This window comes from Sciurus carolinensis, chromosome 11, assembly GCF_902686445.1.
Source record: "Sciurus carolinensis chromosome 11, mSciCar1.2, whole genome shotgun sequence".
Lineage (NCBI taxonomy): Eukaryota > Metazoa > Chordata > Mammalia > Rodentia > Sciuridae > Sciurus > Sciurus carolinensis.
The window spans coordinates 102,060,639-102,081,494 of record NC_062223.1 but is presented as its reverse complement, the minus strand read 5'-3'; the positions used below and the strand labels follow the sequence as shown (position 1 = coordinate 102,081,494).

At 36.5% G+C, this 20,856-nt stretch overlaps 1 protein-coding gene across 4 annotated transcripts in view; it reads left to right on the top strand.

Moving 5' to 3' along the window:
* Positions 1-397: 397 nt before the first annotated feature.
* Positions 398-20,856, top strand: part of Trpc6 (transient receptor potential cation channel subfamily C member 6) — a 139,470-nt gene continuing 119,011 nt past the window's right edge. For 3 of the 4 annotated variants that reach the window (XM_047517226.1, XM_047517225.1, XM_047517224.1), the window contains exon 1: positions 400-979. In XM_047517226.1, coding sequence (XP_047373182.1) covers positions 810-979 — 170 coding nt within the window. In that variant the 5' untranslated portion in view covers positions 400-809. Of the gene's footprint in view, positions 980-20,856 lie in introns of all 4 variants that reach the window. The other variant, XM_047517227.1, reaches the window with a different exon arrangement.

Here is a 20,856-nt window from a genome sequence, read left to right as displayed (position 1 = left end):
CTATTTCTGTTGGTTTGCTCAGGAACTGGGAATATCTGGTATTGGGAATATAGAGCATTGTTCATTTTAAAGTAGAGTCTTAATAACTTCGGGGGTCGGAAGTAGGAGCAAAAATGCCCTAAGAAAATTAAGGCAGTCTGGAGGAAGGAGGAGACTTCATGCCATTTTTGTAAAACTGTCCTTGTGTCTAAATCGAGTATTACTTAAGGGAAGCTTCCTAGAAAGTCCTCAGTTGGTGTTGTTACTAAATAAGCAGACTCTGGCAGCAGGGCCCCCTCCCCCAAAGTGCGTGTATGGCTCCGCCTAGTTTAGGTTTATTCAGACCCTGGAAGTTGTGGTTGCACGACCGGCTTTGACTGCTTTCTAGAACGTCCTTCCGATCCCTTTAAAGGTGGGGATCATGACGGAGGATGCGGGGGAAGAAGGCGGGAGCTGAGGGCTGGAGACTCTCGGTTGACATAGTAACTTCAGCCTGGTCTCTCGTGCTCTGGGTTCTCAGGCTCCGCTGCCACCCTCAGCCCCTCCTGTGCACTCTGTCCCGGAGCCCTGGCCACCTCCCAGTGAGGTCCGCTTGGCCAGACGCGCTCAGTTCAAGGTCCCCTTTGCGCCCCCCTCAACAGTGACTTCTCCACAGGGGAAGCCACTCGCAGAGCCCAGACTGCTAGGCGTTTGCCTCATCCTTGTCCCCTGGGCATCGCTTTGCCCCGGACCAGTTCGACAGGTAACGGGGCCTCTAGGCACCAGGTTCCTGTTGGAACTGTCGACCCCTCCCCCAGGAACAGGGCCCAGGCCAGTCGAGCATTCTTGCCATGAACCAGAACCCTGCGTTCGTGCCCCGGCGGGGCGGCTCTCCTTCGGCGGCTGCCGGAGCCGGCGCGCGGCGCAACGAAAGCCAGGACTATCTGCTCATGGACTCGGAACTGGGAGACGATGACTGCCCGCAGCTCCCGCTGCCTCCCTACGGCTACTACCCCGGCTTGTAAGTGCGGGTAGCCAGGCTGGGCGGGCGCGGGGTGCACCGCCGGAGACTGTAAGCTCTCAAGGGTGTAAGAGCAAGGTCCGCGCGCGCATTTGAACTCGCGTGTGTGCCTCTAAGGTTTGGTGACGGTAACTCCGTGCGAGCCACTACTGGGACCTCAGAAGCGGAGGGGAAAAGGCGGTTCTGGGTTTGGTCTTGGTGAGCACGCAGAGGGTATCTTTGCCCAGAAGAGTGAAACAGCAGAGTATCATCCTCATTACGGGTGATCAGACAGCTGATCAGTTTCTTCATCGTGGGTAACTCTGTGCCCCCCACAGACTCAGTATCACTGCGCAACAGGCATGATTGAACAGGGGATTGATTCAGCGATGCTGGGGTCCCCGGTGACAGTCTATGTGGGAGAAATGACTAGACTATAGGGGTCCTTGGAGCTGCCTTGGTGCGTGCAGAGAAACTCCAGAACCCCAGCGCGGGTACTCTCCAAGTTCTGCCTCTCAGCCCTTCTGGAGGTGCACACAGATCTTTGGGGCAGCCAATCAGGCAGAAAGTTCGGAGGTGTGAGTGTAAAGGGATAGACCTGCCTTGTAGCCCTCTGCCTTTTAGCTTCTGCACTGGCTGCGCCAAGCTTTTACAGAGGACGTCGGAGATGAGCCTGTTCAGAGTGCGGACCCGGAGACTCAAGAACTGTAGGTGTGAGGACATTCGGGGTCGTTTATAGTGGCCTCTGAGTAACTACAAGCCTTTAAGTATCTAGATTGTCGAGGGGGAGGGTTTGTGGGCGGGCAGAGGGTGGAATCCAGGACAAGAAAAGTCCCCACGTTCCCACAGGCTGTGCGACAACACGTGCAGCTGGCAGACATAGTATTTCTGCCTCTTTGCCTCTGATCTGTCACATCCATCCGCACGCTGTTTCCCGAGAAAAGTGGTTCTCAGTTCTGTAAACAGGTCTAGGTTGGAGGGACCTTTCAGTCTGATGGTCTTCTGGCAGATCCTCGCGGTGGGTGAACTCTGGTCAGTGCTGCCCAGAGTCAAAGCCAGTTTTGGTTTTCTTGTGCAGTAAGTACTGAACCCGAGGAAACGGAGCCTCTATTTTTTTTCTCCAAGATGAAAGAAAATAGTTGAAACTGGTTCCATTCATCTATGTGCTGTATACAGTTATAAGCGTTTTCTACATTTATCCTTTTTTTTCCTTTATAAAAAGTTGACATAATTAACACAGTGAAAAATGCACCCATTTTAAATTGTACAGTGCAGTTTTGTTTAATTCATCCCATTAAGTTTGGGAACCATCACCAATATCTAATTCCAAGACATTTTCATCACCCCCAAAAGAAAATTAAGTGTTAAATTATAAAATATTTCTATATCTCGTAGTACAGACTTCTTGAACCTTAATGGACATATTAAGTACCTGGAGAGTTTGTTTAAATGCAAATTCTGAATCTCTGCATCAGAGATTGTGCCTTTCTAACAATTGCTCAGGTGATATCAGGCTGATAGTCCATGGACTACATTCTGAATGTCAGTCAAGAAGATATATGCCAAGAAAAAATAATAATAGAAAGAAAAACAAATAAAACTTGTATATTAGGAATGCAACTGTTTTCAAATTTGCCTTAAAATACATATATCTAAAACAGTTGGACTTTTAAAATGGGGATTAAATTGAGTTCTACTAAGCCTGAGTGTTGTATGTTTGGTAAAATTACTTACTGGGTTAAGTCAGAGACTTAATGCTTTTCTTTCTTTCTTTCTTTCTTTCTTTCTTTCTTTCTTTCTTTCTTTCTTTCTTTCTTTCTCTTTCTCTCTTTCTTTCTCTCTCATTCTCTCTCTCTCTTTCTTTCAGAAAAAAGTAGGTTATCCTATAAACAGAATCTTTTCTTTTTTCTTTCATAATCTCTATAGTCACTTGTTTCTGTGTCTGTGGAGAAAATTATTTGGTTTTAAAAACCTGTGGTTATAGGTCAGTGGTGAGACTAAATAAAGTAATAATTCCAAGTTGTCCTGAAAACTTTCCTCAGTTTTCTTCAAATGTGGCTTACTGTTTAACTGATTTATATGTATATATTTTTACATTATCTACTATTTCTCTCTTTTGGTTCAGGAATCCCGGACTATCCTTAAAGGTATAGAACTGATAGAGGGATGAACAGCAATATTTTAAAGTGCTTCAACTCATAATATGCATTCTCTGTGTTGTGTTGAACATACTATAATGCATTTAAGTGTGATCCATATTCCAGAATTAGAACTTGGTGTTATCTGAATCTATTATTGCCCAACGGTTCTATAGATACCTTTCACCAACTATTTTCTTTGACCAGTAGTTTATTTTATTTTTTCAGGTGAAAAATCAAGTAATTGAAAATTTTAACCAATAAACTACTTCAACATCTATGATGTATGAGAAAAAGTTAGAGAAAATTACTTCCCTCTGGTAAAAAGTACAAATAAACACTCCTGTATGTTTTTAGCTCCTGATCTAAGCAATTTTGCATATTATTTGTAATAGTGGCAATCACTAGTGTACTTTAGACACAGTATGACCATTTTCCTAAATCATTGAGACATTTGTCTCTTATAAGACAAATCTTTGTAATTGCTATTTCTGTGGTATAAATACTATGACTCTTGGTAAAATATTGTTTCACAGTTCACTTCGGTAGGAAGATTTTAACATATTTTTGGAGTTTTTCTATTGAAAATGGTAGTAAATTTTCTTGTTTGAAGCAATTACATATTCTCAGGCCTGAATAGGATAAACTAACTTTGAAATGGTGCTTAGAAGAAAAATTTCTAATGTTTTTTTATTCCACCTTTCAGTTGGAATGTACTCTAATCAATTTTTAAATAATGATTAGCAGGAAAGGTCCAAGTCCTGCTGAAGTCCCAGGAAGTATATCAAAGTTCCTTTATTTAAAATTAAAAAATTATATCTCTAGACTATTACTTTTGAACATAATGAAGAATATCAGAAATATATACTAAGGACTTCTAAAGTCTGAAGAAATGAAACAGTCTGACTGAACTTTTGCTTGGGAAGAGCTAATTGATTAATTATGAAAAACTAACCAGTAAATTAAAGCTCTGGCAATACAGTAGACAAAGATAATATTTTAAAAATTATGGTTATAAACACAAAGAAATACTGGATAAAATATTTTAAATGATTTAAAAACTTTGCTTAATTTTCAGAAATTAAAAGGGAGTACCAATTGCAGGAACAAAACAGTTACTATCCATGGTGTAGATTGTGAAGTGATTCTGTGACCACTCTGGGAAGTAATAGGTCTCAGTGACCAAGGCACTTGGAGTCTTATGTCTATATGAGACAGAAAGAAGGTAAGGCCTTGTTTTCAAATGGAGCAGAGAGCTGGAACTAAGACATTGCTTGCATAAAATTAGGACCTTATTTTACTGAAGGGTTAGACTAGAAAACTTTGCCCACCAGCACAAAGTGAGATCAAGAAACTACTAGTAAGAAGAAAAGAAATCTCCCCCGAGAATTTCATTTTAGGGCTTACATGCCATGTGAGTTTCTGTTTTATTAATTAATTAATCTAACAAGACCTAGAAAACCTCAAACTAAAAACTACCCTTGGGACTCCTAAAGAGTAAAACACAAAAGCATGATGAAAGAATAGCCCCAACCATGTAGACTGCTTAGAGTTTTAATGAACAAAACAAGTCCTGCTAAAGATATACTCACTGTAATCAATGACAAAACACAAGGAAATAACAGATAGTCAGTGGACAATACAATCATATGTGTGTCGACGTAAGGCATAACATCACAGTTGGATCCATAGAGACTTGAGATGACGTAACAACATGAAAGGAAATATAAAATAAATATGTATAAAAATGTTGACAATATAAAAAATATAAAACCCTAAGACAAGAACAAGACTTGTCTTAAAAAATAGATAACAGACATTTATAAATGAAAAAATATAATTCTTAAAGTAGAAAAAAAACTCAAAGGAAGGATTAAAATACAGATTAGACCTAGCATAACTGATGATAATATCCAAAATGCAAAGACATAAAGACATGGAAGATATAAATATTATTAAGAGTCATGAAACTATAAGATAAGGGTCCCAAAAGAAGAAAATAAAAGAATGGGGGAAAGGCATCATTTGAATAGATAATGAGTGATTTTCTAGAAATGATAAATTCTCCTGTTTGTGAAATACAGTAATATTAGTGTGATACAAAAAAGAAACCATTTAAACATATCATTTAAATTTCAGAACATCCAACAAAGATGAAAGGAGATATTAAAAATTAACCAAAATACAAGGACTTGGAGGAGTGAGTTTTAAAATTTAAAATATTTAAAATGGAAATGCACTCACAATGTATTTTGATACATAGGTTATATCATGCATAGATTTTAAGAACTATGGGTTTTCTTTTACATAGAAGGCATTGTTTATTAATGTAGAGTTTTATGCGGAATCAGTGTTCCAGGCTGATAGGGTTGCTTTAAACGTGGATATGGACAAACAACTTTTACAGGGTCATATCACTGAATCACAATTTTAGGAGAAACCCAGACACAGTGTTAATTTCATCCCCTATTTCACTTGATGAAAACAAAGAATGTTTTTTAAGAAAATGTGTCATAGATCTTTTAAACTTTTTTTTGACTTCAGGGGGCTTTTGGATAAGATGAAACCCATTTATGAACCTTTGGACCCAGATTTCAAAGTTCTGATTTAAGAGAGATACAGTAAACTAATATCAGAGACCACCAATAAATAAAATTCACAAAAGATAGCCTTCTTTTTTCCAGGCAAAATAAACACAGTTTTGAATACATTTATGTATTAAATAAGGGAATGAAAAATTCAAACTGTAGACTAGAAAATTTTTTCTGACTTTAATTGCTGATAGAGTACACTGCTTTCTTAAGAAAGTTTAAGATTGAAGTTTGAGTATGGCCTCAGACCTATTAAATTATTTTATACTTGTTTTCTCTCCCTTATTTTTGGTACTTATGATTTTTTAGACATCTGTTTCACATTTTTCACATTTGGTTTTTTGCATATCTCTCCCCGATTCCCTTAGACTGTAAGCCTTCAGAGATGGAGGAGTCCTTCATCCCCTATACTTACCAAACATAGTAATGAGAAGGTTTCAATTGATTTATTCCTCAGCAAAGACATGCTACTCCTTCTCAGTATTTATTCTAATAAGGAATAAAGTGGTGCTAGCTCCTTTAAAAAAGAAACACTTGGTTCCTCTTAGGTAAAAGAGATGTTGTGTACACAGAAAGATGTACTCTTATCTTATATTCCAGCTGCCGGTCACTACAATTCACTTCTGGGGAATCTTTCACTGCTTACCACTGCCACCAACATGCCACCTTTTAGCTCTGTAGTCCTGGGCCCACCCCTTGAAGCCTCCCATACACTCACTCCTGAGGCAAACCTGTATCTTCACCAGGATCTGCTACATGCTCAGGGATACCCAAAAGGAGCAAATGGGGAAAACTCATGGCTGACTATATCTGCTCTTCTAGCTCATTCTGGAGTCTTGGAGCCTCTTAAGAAATAATCCTGGCCTATTCCCAAGCTTCTTTTAACTGACAGTGAGTGTTCTTGCCTCACCTCCTCAGACCATCCTCAGTGAATTTGTTCCTTAATAGCACTAGTGCAGAGAGAAGTACCTTTTCCCATTTTGTCTAAATGTAAGATCTGTCTTTCAAAATCTATTTATTTCTTTAGGGTCTCCTTATTTTCTGTGTGTTCATTAATTGAAGCAAAGACCTCACTTAATGGCAGAGGTGTGACTTTGTTCACTGACCCTGCAGGTGCAGTTACATCAGAGCAATGACAGCCCAGCAACAGTATAGAGGATTTCCAAGTAAAAGCAAAGTGCTCATTTTCTTACAAGACATAGTCATCAAATGATAAATGAAATCAATCAAAATCATGATGCCATGATTTTTAATACATATGTAGTTGTTTAGAATTCAGTGAATGTCTCAATATTTATTATGTCCTTTGAAATAATATATATATAACCCTAGAGGCAGGACCTAGACTTTGGTTAAAGCAGATAAATGTAGCATATCAATGAAAAAATACAATTCTTAAAATTAAACAAAAACTCAATGGAAGAATTAAAATTCAGATTACATATAGAAAAACTGATAATACCTAAAATTAAGAGACTTAAAATTTGAAAATAAAAACATTTTTTAAGGGTTAAAGATTTGTATTTTGAGAGCTTCTTCCCAGGAGAAAAAGAAATGTAAAAATTGCCTTTGGCTCTGATTTCCATTCTTCATTTAGGAATCAACATCTCCCCCAACCACTTGGATTAATGATGAGTCTCTTACAATTGACTATTTTGGAGGTCCATGTTCTACGTGTTAGAAAACCACCCATTTTGTTTCTAAAACTCCCCTGACTTAAAGCAATTGTGCCCCCTGGGAACAAATTATTTCATGACACATATTTTTAGGGTGCCATCATTGTAGGTTGTTGAGTGATTACCAGATGTGCTTAAATGATCGCATTTATTCTGTAGTAGAATGTTTGTTTACCTCTAAGAGACATCACATATTTTTTTTCTTTAGACAGCTATGTTCCTTGAGTTATAAGAAGTAGCTTCATAAGGCAATTCATCTTTTAGAGAGCAAAAATCATAAAAAGAAAACATTTTCTTGAGTCCATTCTTTTTTTCCTCCCTTTCATAAAAAATGTTAATGTAATTGGATCCAGTTGGTAAAATTACCACTTCTGATTGCTCTTTGTTTTAGAATCTTCTGCTAGCTTTCAATATATGAAGAAGTGCTCATCTATATGCCAAATTTCAATTAAACTTTGGTATCTAAAATTTGGTATGCTGCTTAAGATTCTTTAAACCACTGGGATTGACTGAATCACAGTTCTTAAAGAATGCCCTGTGGAGCAGCATATCAAAACCAGTGTTACAGATACCCAAACAACTTTCATGGTTATAGCATCACTGTTCTGTACCAATTCAGCTAACTCAGCTCCAACAAGGCAGAGAAATAATGTTAGCTAGAATTGTATACAGTTCAATGGAAGTTGCTGTTTCTGCAGATAACTAGTCTAAAATATTTACATATATTTGGAGCAACTAACATTTTTTGAATATCTACTCTGTAGCAGGTCTTTTTCTAGTTGTCATACAAACATAATTTGCTCTTGAGAACAACCACTTTTCATTTTTTAATGTCCACTTTATAAATAACAGTGTTAAAATTTACAGATGTTAGGCAATATGAGGTTACATAGCTGGCACATTGTCAAATTAGAAAAACCTAATATATCTCAATGCAGACAGGAAGGCATACACAGAAGGGCTGGAAGTTTGCACAGGGTCCCCTGCCCTCTCAGCATCCCATGTAATCATGCTTTTACCAGGCACTGCTAGATACAGGTGGGTTGTGCTCTTGGAAAGTGCACTATTATTCCTTCCTCCTCTCTCTTCCCACAGATATTTGGGGAGCCATCAGTTGACTCTGATATACTGTTCTGAGGTCCCTGTGCTATGCTCATTATGTCTGCATAATAATCTGGGTGAGGGGAGAAGACAGAAAGAAAAGGTACTGAGAATGTCTAACCCTCATTTTGTCTTTTATAGAAAACCTAAATATCTTTGAAGGTCATTCTACTTCTTTCATTAGTTCACTAATCTATTTATTCATATATCTCTGTTGGCCTAATATAATTATGTCCAGTAATAATAAAAATAGATTTCTTGGGGGTCTATGTGGTAGGCCTTCTCTAAGTGCTTTATAGGTATTAATTCATTTAATCATTACAAAAACCTATGAGATATGTACTTTTATACCCTAATTTTACTGACAAGAAACAAAATAGCTACAGAAAAAGGAGGGTAAGTTATCTCCTCAATGTTACACAACTAGTGGTTGGTAAGAATAGAAAGGAACAAAAAATTCTGTTTCATCATTTATCTCAATAAACAGTGAAACAAGATTTTAAAAAATTGCCAGGTTTTGTTACCAAAAAACAATAATGAGTATCCTAAAAATTTTTGCCAAAGATCCACAAACTGATCATGATTCTTTAAAATTATCAAAGTCAAAGCTTTCTTTTACCCTTCCTTTCTGTCATGTGGATGGATGAAATTGCTTCTATGCTATAATGCAGGTTGTATTAGAGAAACTGGTATTTGAATAGTTTTAAAAAGAACTATGGTATTTATCTGGAGGTGTATATTGCTAGACATCAACTATAGCATGAATAGCCTTGTTGTGATTGATGCCTGTTCATGGCAGGCTTCATGTTCCAGTGTAGCAGCTCTGGTTTGCAGTACAGGGAGAGTTTTCCAGACATGTGGGTCAGCTCAAATCCCTCACACAAAACCAAGGATCATCTTCTTCATGGGAATAGCTAACAAAATTATCTTGAGAGAATTATAATAAAAATTGAAAATGGCATGATTTCTAAAGGAGGTTTAAAAATTCTTTTAGGGAGTTGAACTTATTGATAAAACTCATTTTTGTTATTACTATGTTAACCTTCTTGGAGCAGAATTTTGCACTGAGTAAATTGAAGGGTAGCAGGGATTGCTTAAGAAAAGCTGATACCTGGGTAGTGTGACAATTCCCACATTTACCTGGGGGAATGATTTGTGTAGTATCCCTTTCCTTGGAGAGGCATTCAGGGCCAGACACTATTTCACTATTCCATCCTGAAGGAGTCATTAATTTATTTCAACAAACATTTGCTTAGTTTCCTTTAAAGTACTAAGCATTATGTTTGAAAACAATGAGCACCTTATTTCATTAATTCTAAGCTTCGATAAATTGTAACCAGCCATGATATTTTACTGACCTTCAAGAAACAAGCACACACACACACACACACACACACACACACACACACAGAGAAAATGGAAAATGTCGGGGGTTATTATCCATTAAACTATATTTAAAGTTATTGTTTTCTGCCTACTGAAATGGCTTTTTATACTAAATTAGATATAGATTGGGGTTATATATGTGTATATACACATATATACATACATACAACATTCATGAGCATATAAAAAGAAAATATAAACAAAATAAATTTGTTACAGTATTACTCAACTCCTCCACATTCAGAGATGTGCTCTCTTGAGTCATTTTTCATCTTGAAATCTTCACTGCCTATATTTTCCCACACACCATTTTTCTCTGTGGCAAACAAAACATTGGTGATGTATTTCTTTTTTTTCTTTTCTTTTCTTTTTTTTTTTTTTTTTTTTTTTTGTACCAGGGATTGAACGCAGAGCATTTAACCATTGAGCCGATTCCCAGCCCTTTTTGTATTTATTTAGAGACAGGGTCTCACTGAGTTGCTTAGGGACTCACTAAGTTGCTGAGGTTGGCTTTGAACTTTAGATCCTCCTGCCTCAGCCTCCTGAGTTGCTGGGATTACTGATGTGCACCACCACACCCAGCTGGGATGATGTTATTTCTTTAAAGAATTCAAAGAACCCATAATAGACCAAAAATTTTTTTTTGGTGCTAGGCAATTAAACTGACTTTACAAGTATATGGAGCTAGGCTATTCTGACTAACAGTTCCAGAATGCTGCTAAACAAATCCAATTCCCCACTGTTTCTTATGTACTCCCTGCAGTCCCCAATACACACATACACCTTCATACACGTACTTGTTTCTTATGCTTGAAAGGAATGCTTCACTACTGTGTCCAGTTTTTATTTTCAAGTCACTGTCATCTATTCTGAAACGTTGCATGCCATTGCCTTTAATCTTTGTATATGCACCTATGATAAAAACTACATTATGGTAGTGATTGACAGCTGACTAACAATGATTGCATGAAGGCTTAGATGATAAAACATGTTCTCTTCTAAAGAAGTTAAGATAGAAAAATATGTGGCTTAGAATCAATGAAATATGATGATCAGTGTGCTAGAGCTAGGATAAGTGACAGAGAAGAGGAGACATGAAAGATGGTAAGGCAAACACCATCCTTTATGGTCTATCCAGAATTTAAGAGACTTGGGCTTTATTCTCTAGCTGACATGAAAGCATAGATAACGCCATGTCAGTCCTTAGCTTTATTTACTCTAGTTTGTTTGATTTTTTAAAAAATATTTTTAGTTGTAGATGGACAAAATACCTTTATATTACTTATTTATGTGGTACTGAGGATAAATCCCAGTACCTCACATGGAGTAAGCAAGCGCTATACCACTGAACTGCAACCCCAGTACCAACTTGTTTGATTCTTACAGGAAACCTGAGTGGTAGGTATGTTGCTTCTGCTTGTAAATGTGGAAACAGAAATTCAGAAAGGTAATTTAACTTGCCCAAGAATTCATGGCTCTCAAATTTTTGGAGTCAGTATTTGACTGTTTTGATGATTGTTCTTGACCTTCGAGGTTCTGTACTTCTTTCCTGCTGTTCTTGTATCTCTTGCAAAGACTTTGTATACCCTACAGGTATGGGTACTCTAGATTAAGGACTGTCAAGCTAGACCAGGGTTTCTCAAAGTCTGTGATCCAGTATCACCTGGGAATTCGTTAGAAATTCAAATTATTGAGTCCTACCCCAGATCTACTGAATCAGAAACTCTAAGGAGTTTGTGTAGCATATGGTTCAGAGTAAACCCTTACTCAGTACTTTAATAGTTGCCTGACTCAAGGATTCCATTCCTCAGGTCTTTGTTGTTTGTTCTTATTGCTGAAATGGCGGAAGAATTCTCTACCTCCTTGGGCCAATGTGACGGCCATATTTGGTGTGGAGCCCTTAAAATGTGCCTAGTGCAACATAGAAACTGAAGCCACAGTGTTATTTAATTTTTTAAATTAAAGTTCTTATGTGTGGTTAGAGGTTATCAAATGGAACTGCACAGTTCTAACCCCTTTACATAGATGAGTTTTTCAGATCTCTGGCAGAGAAAACACTAAAAGGACATATTAGGTACCAGGTACTATCCTAAGCATTTTACACACATGAGATGCATTTATACTTCATGGAAACCCTATGAGATAGGTCTAGTATTATCTACATTTTACAGATTAGATACTGAAAGCTCAGATTTATCTAGTAACTTTTTCAAAGTCACACAGTTAATTGGCAGAGCTGAGATTCTAAACCAAATTCAAGACCAAATTTGTAATAGTAACTTTGTATTTTCTTAGGTCATTAAAATTCCCTACTTTATTAGGTCATTTTAATACTTCCAATATCATTTTTCAAAGGTCAGAAACAAGAACAAAGGTCTTTGGTCTTTTAGGCTTCAACTCACAACAGAAGTAGCTACCTGGATCAAAGTACGATTTTTGGTATGAAGATTTATGGGGCAAAATTTATGTCATGGGTTCTAAAATTTGGGTTGCACAGAAATAGGTATTTTCATATAATGTAATAAGTAAAAACGAGAACAGAGGAAGGATTTTAAAACATGTGATTTGCAAAGGGATTTACCCTGGAAATATTCTGGGATGAAGGATGAAGTCATATGCTTTTTGAAATTAGGGACTGCCCCAAATTCATGTACTAAATAAATAACTACTCATTCAAATTCTTGCAAGACTTCTTGAAATTGAGTGATTTCCCTTATCATCCTTTTTGTATTTTTTCTTTCCTCAGTTGTAATCTTTATTTTAAATCCTTTATGTCTTTTTAAAAAAATTTCAATGCTGGAATTTGAATCCAGCTAGATAAACACTCTGCTACCAAGCTACATTCCTAGTGCTCTCCATCTTATTTTTGAGACAGTGTCTTGCTAAATTGTCCAGGCTGGCCTCAAACTAGTGATTTTCCAGCCTCAACCTCCTGAGTAGCTGGAATTATAAATGTGTGTCCCCATGCCTGAATCCTTACATCTCTTTCTCTTTCCTTCTATAACCTGTCTTATCTATTTTAAGGAAGATTAAAGGAAAAAGAGAAGTCAGAATTAAGAACAACCATAAATCAAAGCAGGTCTGAAATTTTAGAATCTTAGGATATTATTTACCAAAGGTTCTTCATTCATCCAGGCTGCTGACCCCATCTTTTTGTAATAGGCGTTTGTGAGGTGTGCCCCAGACAATTGATAGGAATTAAAGATCCAAACTGTTTAAAATTTACTTTTAAAAAACATTTTATGTATATTCTTTAATATTTCTATATTTATACACAAATATGAATTAATATGTTTATATAAATACATGTATAAGTAATGTGTATATATTTTCTGTATACCCTTTCATATATTTCTATTAATACATCATATATACATACGTGTGTTTTAAAATGGGAGCATATAGTGCCTACTCATGTTGCGATTGTTTTTCTTTCTTATTTAACATTATAAAGTTTAGGGAATTTATGTTTGTCCTTAGAACCCTCTTGAGTTAGTCATCTTTCTGTCTCTGTGACAAAATACCTGAAAAAATCAACTTAGAGGAGGAAAGATTTATTTTGCCTCAGGTTTCAGGCATGATTACTCAGTTCCATAGATTATGGGCAAAGCATCAACTCAGGGAGCACATTGTGGAACAAAGCTGCTCACCTCATGGTCACCAGGAAGCAGAGGAAAAGAGAGGAAGACTGGGGACAAGAGATCCCCCTCTCCTGGAGCAGCCTCCACTGACCTATTTCCTCCAACTGGGTCCCACATCATCTAGTTTCCACCACTTCCCATAGTGCCACCAGCTAGGGACCCAAGTCTCCAACACATAAGACTTTGGGATACATTTCAGATCCGAACTATAAAACCTCTGATATTGACATGACTTCTCATATGTTTCCATAGTAGAAGAAAGAAGAGTGGGACTTGTTTATAACCCAACTGATACCATCTATATTCATGCGAAGGGAGATGCTTTCCCTTTAGATATCTGCCAGATCACATGCAGAGTAGGAGGATTAAACAAACAAACAAACAAACAAAAAACACATGAATACTGCTCTCAAATGCATTCAAGAGTCTGCATAAAATTTTTAAATAAAAAAGATTTGATATGGAGCTCATGTATGCAAAATAAGTGCTGATCCCAACCTAAATAAAATACTATTTATTTCTTATGAACTTTATATTTTACTTTTAGCCTGTAGTATATCAGAAAAAAAATGAGAAGAGAGATCAATACTTAAGACTTAATTTTTGTTGCTGTCAATTTATCTATTAACTTTGTGTAAAAAAGATGATTAGTCAAATAGGAAATTAGTTTAGATGGAAAAATCCCATGACACTTAAACACACTTATAGCATTGCTATTTTATTGGCAGCATGGTATTTTGTTAATTATAACAGTACCCTTGAGTCATGAAAAGAAAATTTGACATTGCAAAAATAATTTAAGACAGGAGAGATGTGTGTAATTCATTTAGAAGGATTTTCTATCCAGTACAGCTAATAAAAATGTTCATACTAAAAACATGATACTAAACTAGAATGTTCCTTTCTGTATATTAACTTACTGGCAACAACAAAATATAATCTGATCCCTGCTGTGGGATAGCTCAGTGTACTGGCTTTTAAAATCTGACTTCTGCTTTCCTTCTCCAATATCACTGTCCTCACCTTCTTTCTGATATTTGTGCTCTGCCAATAAATGGTCAGTTCTTCTGACTGCTTTGACTTTTGTCCACTATTCCTCTTCCTAGATTACCCTTGACTTGTTTTTTATCAGGTTATTCCTTTAGGGAATCCTTCCTTGAACTTTCTTCTGCCCTCTGGGTTATTTCTCCTCCCACTTCTCATAATGTGTGGGGCAGATCTACCTCGTAATGTTTACCACACTGTAGTGTAGTGATTCATGTCTGCTCTATGGGGCTTTTGGGTATTTGAGGGCAGGGACCAGGGTTTAGTACTATGCTTGTTAGTTGTGGAACAGCGTGCCATATATACTATCTAAAAACGTCTTGTTCATGGAAGGATGGATGAGTGAATCAGTCTTGCCAGTTCAAATGCGTGGGCAAGTGCTAAAAACAAGTAAAGAAAGTCTGGTGTAAAGATAGGAGGGCTGGGGACATAGACCACTTGAGAAGATACCCTTCATAAAATTGACAGCCTTGTAAAACAAGTTTTGGCACTGATGTGGAGAAATTATAAGCCTCATACAATGCTGGTGGAATATAAGATGTTGCAGTCACTTTGGAAAATAGATTGACATGAGCAGCTCATCCAAAATTTAAACACTAAGTTATCATATGACCCAGCAATTCCACTCATGAACCTACAACCTATAGAAATGAGAACATATGCAAGCATAAAAGTTTCATAGCAGCATGTTCACCTCAGCATTGTTAGAAAAATGAACAACTTAAAAGTCCACCAACTGATAAATGGATAAATAAAATGTATGGTTTATCTATACAATAGGATATTATTCAACAATAAGAAAAAATTAAGCTCTGATACCTGCTATGACATGGATCAACCTTGAAAATGTTATGCTGAGTAAAAGAAAACAATTACAGAAAAGCCAGACTACCTATTGATATGAAATGTCTAGAATAGGGAAATCTATAGAAAAATATGTAGATTGGTGGTTTCCTAGAGATGGGCAGGGAAGGCAATGATTGATGGCAGTGAGAATGGGTTTTCTTTTTAGAGTGATAACAAAGTTCTAATACTGTGGTGACAATGAATAACTATATAAATATGCTAAAAACCACTGAGTTGTATACTTTAAGTGACTGAATTTCATGCTCTGTTAATTATGTCAGTAAAACTTACCCCCCAATTTTTTTTTTTAAATGACAGTCTCTATTTAGCTCTGGTCAATTGTTGTCATGAGGCACACTAGATGCTTGTGTTCCTAAATGCACTGATTCTTTTTAAAGAGAAGAAGTATGATTTTATATGGGATGTATAAAATATAGTAAAGGATCTAAGATGGCAATAGACCAAATGTAACTCCCAGACTGATAACTTATACAGAGTTAGAATGAATAACAGGTCAGTTTCCATGAAACTCTAATTAGAGGTTAAACACATTTTGCTCACTCAAATGTTAACAAAATGAAGCCAACCACTCCATTGATCAAACCCAAAGCAAAAGTAAAGTTATCATCTTAGTGTGATGTAGATTTTATTTTTGTTTCTGAAGTTGAGTTGACAGATGTTATGTTTTCGCAAGACGACCAGCTGTTGCTTTAAAAATGAACTTTAAAAAAGATTGACTGGATAGTAGATGCTTTCAAGCTTATGGAGAAATAAATCTTAAAACATCACTGTGATAAATCCTTTCAATTTACCAAGAAACTGTTCTAATTCCCTGTAAAAGAAAGTTAGAGGACCATTGATATTAGGTCATGATTATTAAGGCTTAAATTATCTATTTTGTTAAAATCTACAGTGATCTTAATAGAAAACCTTTCCTTGGGGAATAGGTGGTAAAATGCTTCTCAAGGTTTTGTAAGTAAAAATTTATTTGCATAAAATTCTTAACATTTTATATCCTTGACTGCAGGAAAAAATGACTGGTCCTCATAGAAATCTAGTATAGCTCACTGTAAATTCAAATATTCTTCAACACTTTTTTACATTAAAAGTTTACATCCTAGTCCATAAGATTCCCATGTTCATCTGAAAATAAAATTATTTTTCTACCATCCCTTCTTTCAAAAAGATGTAATGTGTTTGTCCATAACTTTGAGTGTCTTTAGGTCATGCCAAAAGGTCAGGGGTATTCTTCCTAGGACAGGGATAAGTCAATGACTCACTGATGGCCATCAGCAGAAAATTTCAACCCAACTCTTGCCAAGCTTAAGCCATGAGCAAATACATTGAGTACACAGGACCCTTCCTAGACAGGAAAGGGAAGTTAGGGGAGCCAAGAGGAAGCCTTTTAAAAAAGTGGAATAGAAGGGAGGTCCATTTCAGAATAGTGAAAGAGTAGGATGCCTCATGATAAAGTTGAAAAGAAAGTTACTTGGAACGGAAGAAATAATATGGAGCCTCCATATGTTCCATGACCAGTTGACCCCATGGCTAAAGCATCCTGCCTTTGAAGAATAGGTAAAAAAGGCTGATTTCACCAAAAAGAGAGTTAACTGTATAATCATCTACTGAGTGTACATTTCAAAAAATTAGAGAATGAGCTCCAAAATCTGTAGCTCCCCTGTTTGTGGCAGTGTCCCTAGTGTCTAGCACAGAGTATAGACTCAGAAACTGTCTTTGTACTGAAAATTATCTAAGTAACAGGAAAAACACTAATACAACCTGGAACAACCTGAACCTATGTTTGGAGTGGAATTATTGTGGCTTGTTTGAAGACTCTGAGGCATAGAGAATAAGATGAGTTCAGGAAAGACAGGAAGGGAGGGAGTCAAGAGGCCACATGTCCACCTCTATGGGAAGGACAGGGTAGGATGGGGAAAGGGCTGTGGTTGATTGAGAAAGCCTCCACCTCTGAGAGATCAGCTGCTATCTGTCTCAACCTGGAGTTTAGACTATAACTTTCACTAACTTTTAAATTTTGGTTAAATAATTTTGTTAATTGGTTGTTTTCATTTTTTTTTTTTCATTATTTTTCCTTTGTCTCTGGGTGAAGCAAGGAAAGCTACCACCTGCAACTGGCCAGGGCACTGAGCAGAACTGTAGAGTTTAGTGTTTCTCATTACAGCAGGAAAACCCACCATACTCCCAGTCCACATAGAGTTTACACATAGATTCATGCAGGCATGGGAAACATTATAGATTCCAGCATAATCAGACTATTGTTATTCTCTTAATGGGTTAATTTAAAATCTTTGCTGAACTTCAGAAAAACCATAGATGCCCAGTTAATATACCAAGTATAACATAAATGCAAACAAAAATAAAAAAAAATGAATATATGCAAATCTAAAACCTTTCAACCTTTTGGTCTATTTCTCTGCAACTGGTCCCTTAAGAAAAAGGGCAGAAATAAAAAGGAACAATTTCCATTTCTTCTTGTTGAAATGACACATTATACAATATATTGTGTTATATATCATTCCCATTGCATATGCTATTCTGTCTGGAATGTGATTTCTCCCTCCTTTTTATTTATAAAACTCCTTGGCTTCCAATCACGTGTAGTTTAAAAGTAACCTCTGTGAATTCAGCTCAGAATCAGGCAGAGTTGGTGCGTCTGCATTTCCACGTGCATAATCCATACATACACTTTGAACATTTCCCCCACCAAAAGCATCTAGTACAGAGCATAAAAAATGATTCTTTACAGCAATTCTCTCATATTTCTTTGTAGATACCCTATTGCTGGTTTGATATCTGGAGCATGATAAATCTTAAGTAACTTTTTGCAGAGAGAATGATGCATGAGTGCACTTACTCTTCCAAACTAATGATAGAACCAAAAGAAATGTGAATAAAACAGAGGAGCTTTTTGTCATACATATGTGGTAGAATATTGTATAATTCTTAGTTATGTGGTGCAGTATACAATGAAATCTCAGCAGATGAAATGATTGTGTGGGATGGAAACTGGAAACTATTAAGAAGAGGATCTAGGCAAATTCTAAAGTGTCTGTTAGTAGTCTAACATTCAGAGGCACAGGATTGATATTACTTGGTTTAGGCTAAATCAGCACCAAGGAGGGTCTGATTTGATGGAAGGACAAGGCAATAGGAATTTACAGGCAGTGAGAAGTTTGGATTCAGCCTATGATATCACCTTTATTTCTTTATTCATCCAGTTTGAAATATGATACCAGCTATGATAAAGGTTCAGAATGAAACCTACTCAGGAAGAAACAAAAGCAAAAAATTTATCTTTTTAAAAGGTTGTTATTAGGGTAGGCAGATAAGGGATAGGTTATAAGAAAAAGTATAGCCCAGAAAGGCATTAGGTTTCTACAGTAGGCCTGTTCCAACGGTAACCTTCACTGGCCAGAGCAACTGCTCTGCTCAGAACTAGGTCGTGATCTTGAGTCACATAAGGAAAGAAGGAACTGACACTGTCTCTTTTTGCTTCACCCTGAAGCCCTTATCTCACTTCCCATTAGTATCCTACTTCCTGAATTTCCGCAAACTCAGACTTAAAAGAAACTTCTTCTTTTCACATGAGCTGAATATAACATATTTCTTTCCCATTATCTGAGAAAAGAATGATTTCACGGTTCATTTTAGTTGTGCTAGTTGAAACAGAAAACCCACTCTGGATAAAGTCTGACAGTTTGTCACTATCATTCATTTTCATGCCGTATCATTTATACAACTGTTTGTAGACCTACCCAGAACCCAGAATTAGACCCCTACTCATTCATGGAAGTAAGGTGTATACTCAATACCAATGGAAAAGTAATAATAATAATGTAGGAATTTCAGAGAAAATATGTAGAGTTTGAAACATTTATTGTCTTAATTAGACACAAATTATGCAATCTGGTATCTGGAAACTAAATTTATTTTAGAATTTGTTGTTGGAGCATCCACCAATGTTCTCTATTCGATTTGGGCAACAAATGAACAAACCGAAATGATGAGAAGAAAAGGAATCTCAAAGTTCTAGTTGGTTTCTGACTTACCACTTTGGTTTCTCTTTTTTGCCAGCATGGTTTGACTAAAGCTTTATTGTTTGGTACAAATTTTTCCTGGACCATTTTGTTTCTTGACATGTAAACTACTGAGACAGAAGGTGACAAAAATATTTGGAGCCAAGTAATTTTGGATAATTAGAAAAAGCTGCCTCATGTGGCTCAGTTAGTATTTTTTAAAATATAGGTCATTGTATGTTGCAAATATGGGTTATGCTGATTTCTTTATCCTTATTTCTTACAGCTAAAGGTGACCTGATGCACAATAGATAATGTGTATTGAATGACTTTGATGTCATTTAGTTAAAGAAGCTCATGACTTTCTGTATTCTGAAAATAATTTATGAGTTCTAAGTAAAATATATGATCTTATTGGTGTCAAGAGCAATAAAGGTCTGAGATTTTCACTTGTAAATGTACAAGATAACCTGTCACACCTGAATGCTGTTAGAAGATGCACACTTCCTGGGTCAAAGACAGACAATATTTTATGATAGTAGTAACAGTAGCCAGCATATTCTCATTTTTGGATTGGTTTCTCATGCCCCAGTTTCCACAAGGAGATACAAAAGGATGAAATGGCAGCTGCGCTCACAGTAAATTGTGTTATAGGAGAAAAATTATAAGCATAGTGAATCTAAATCTTTTGTAATGGCCACAACCCTTGCTGGTCCTGTGCTCTGAAGGGGAACATTCTAGCTTCCAAGTCTGTTTGTTATACAAGCACCCTTGAAAATATTGTTTGACTCAAAGGGTGAACTTTGCTTTGTACACAAGATATGTAGAAACTCTAGACCTATCTGGAAATTTTAGGAGTATTTTTGAGTCATTAATTGGTAGAGATGATTTATTGGGGGGCAGGGGAGAGGGATTTTAAAATGATTTAGAACTACAGGTAAAATTGCAGACTTAGGCCTGAATGAAGAAGTAATGAAAACAAATTTATCTTAGTTTTGAAATGGTAAGTTAAAGATTTTTTTTCCTAAATGCTAGTTCCTCAGAGACTTTGTAAAATTACTTATTGTCACTCTAGATTGACCATAAATACAGTTTATTCTTTAATGCTTTACAGTAAGTTGTGCTTCAGAAAAATGCAAATCAAAACTCCATTGAGATTCCTCTCACCCCAGTCAGAATGTCTATATGAAAAAAAAAAAAAAATACTGGTAAGAATGTGGAGAAAAAGGAACTTTATACACTGTTGATAGGAATGTAAATTAGTACAGCTACTATGGAAAACAGTATGGAAGTGCCTCAAAAAAACTAAAAATAGAACTACCAAATGATCCAGCTATACCACTCCTAGATGTTTATCTGAAGGAAATGACATCAGAGTTCAAGAGATGCCTGCATACCTATTTGTTGTAGCACTATTCACAGTAGCCAAGATATGCAA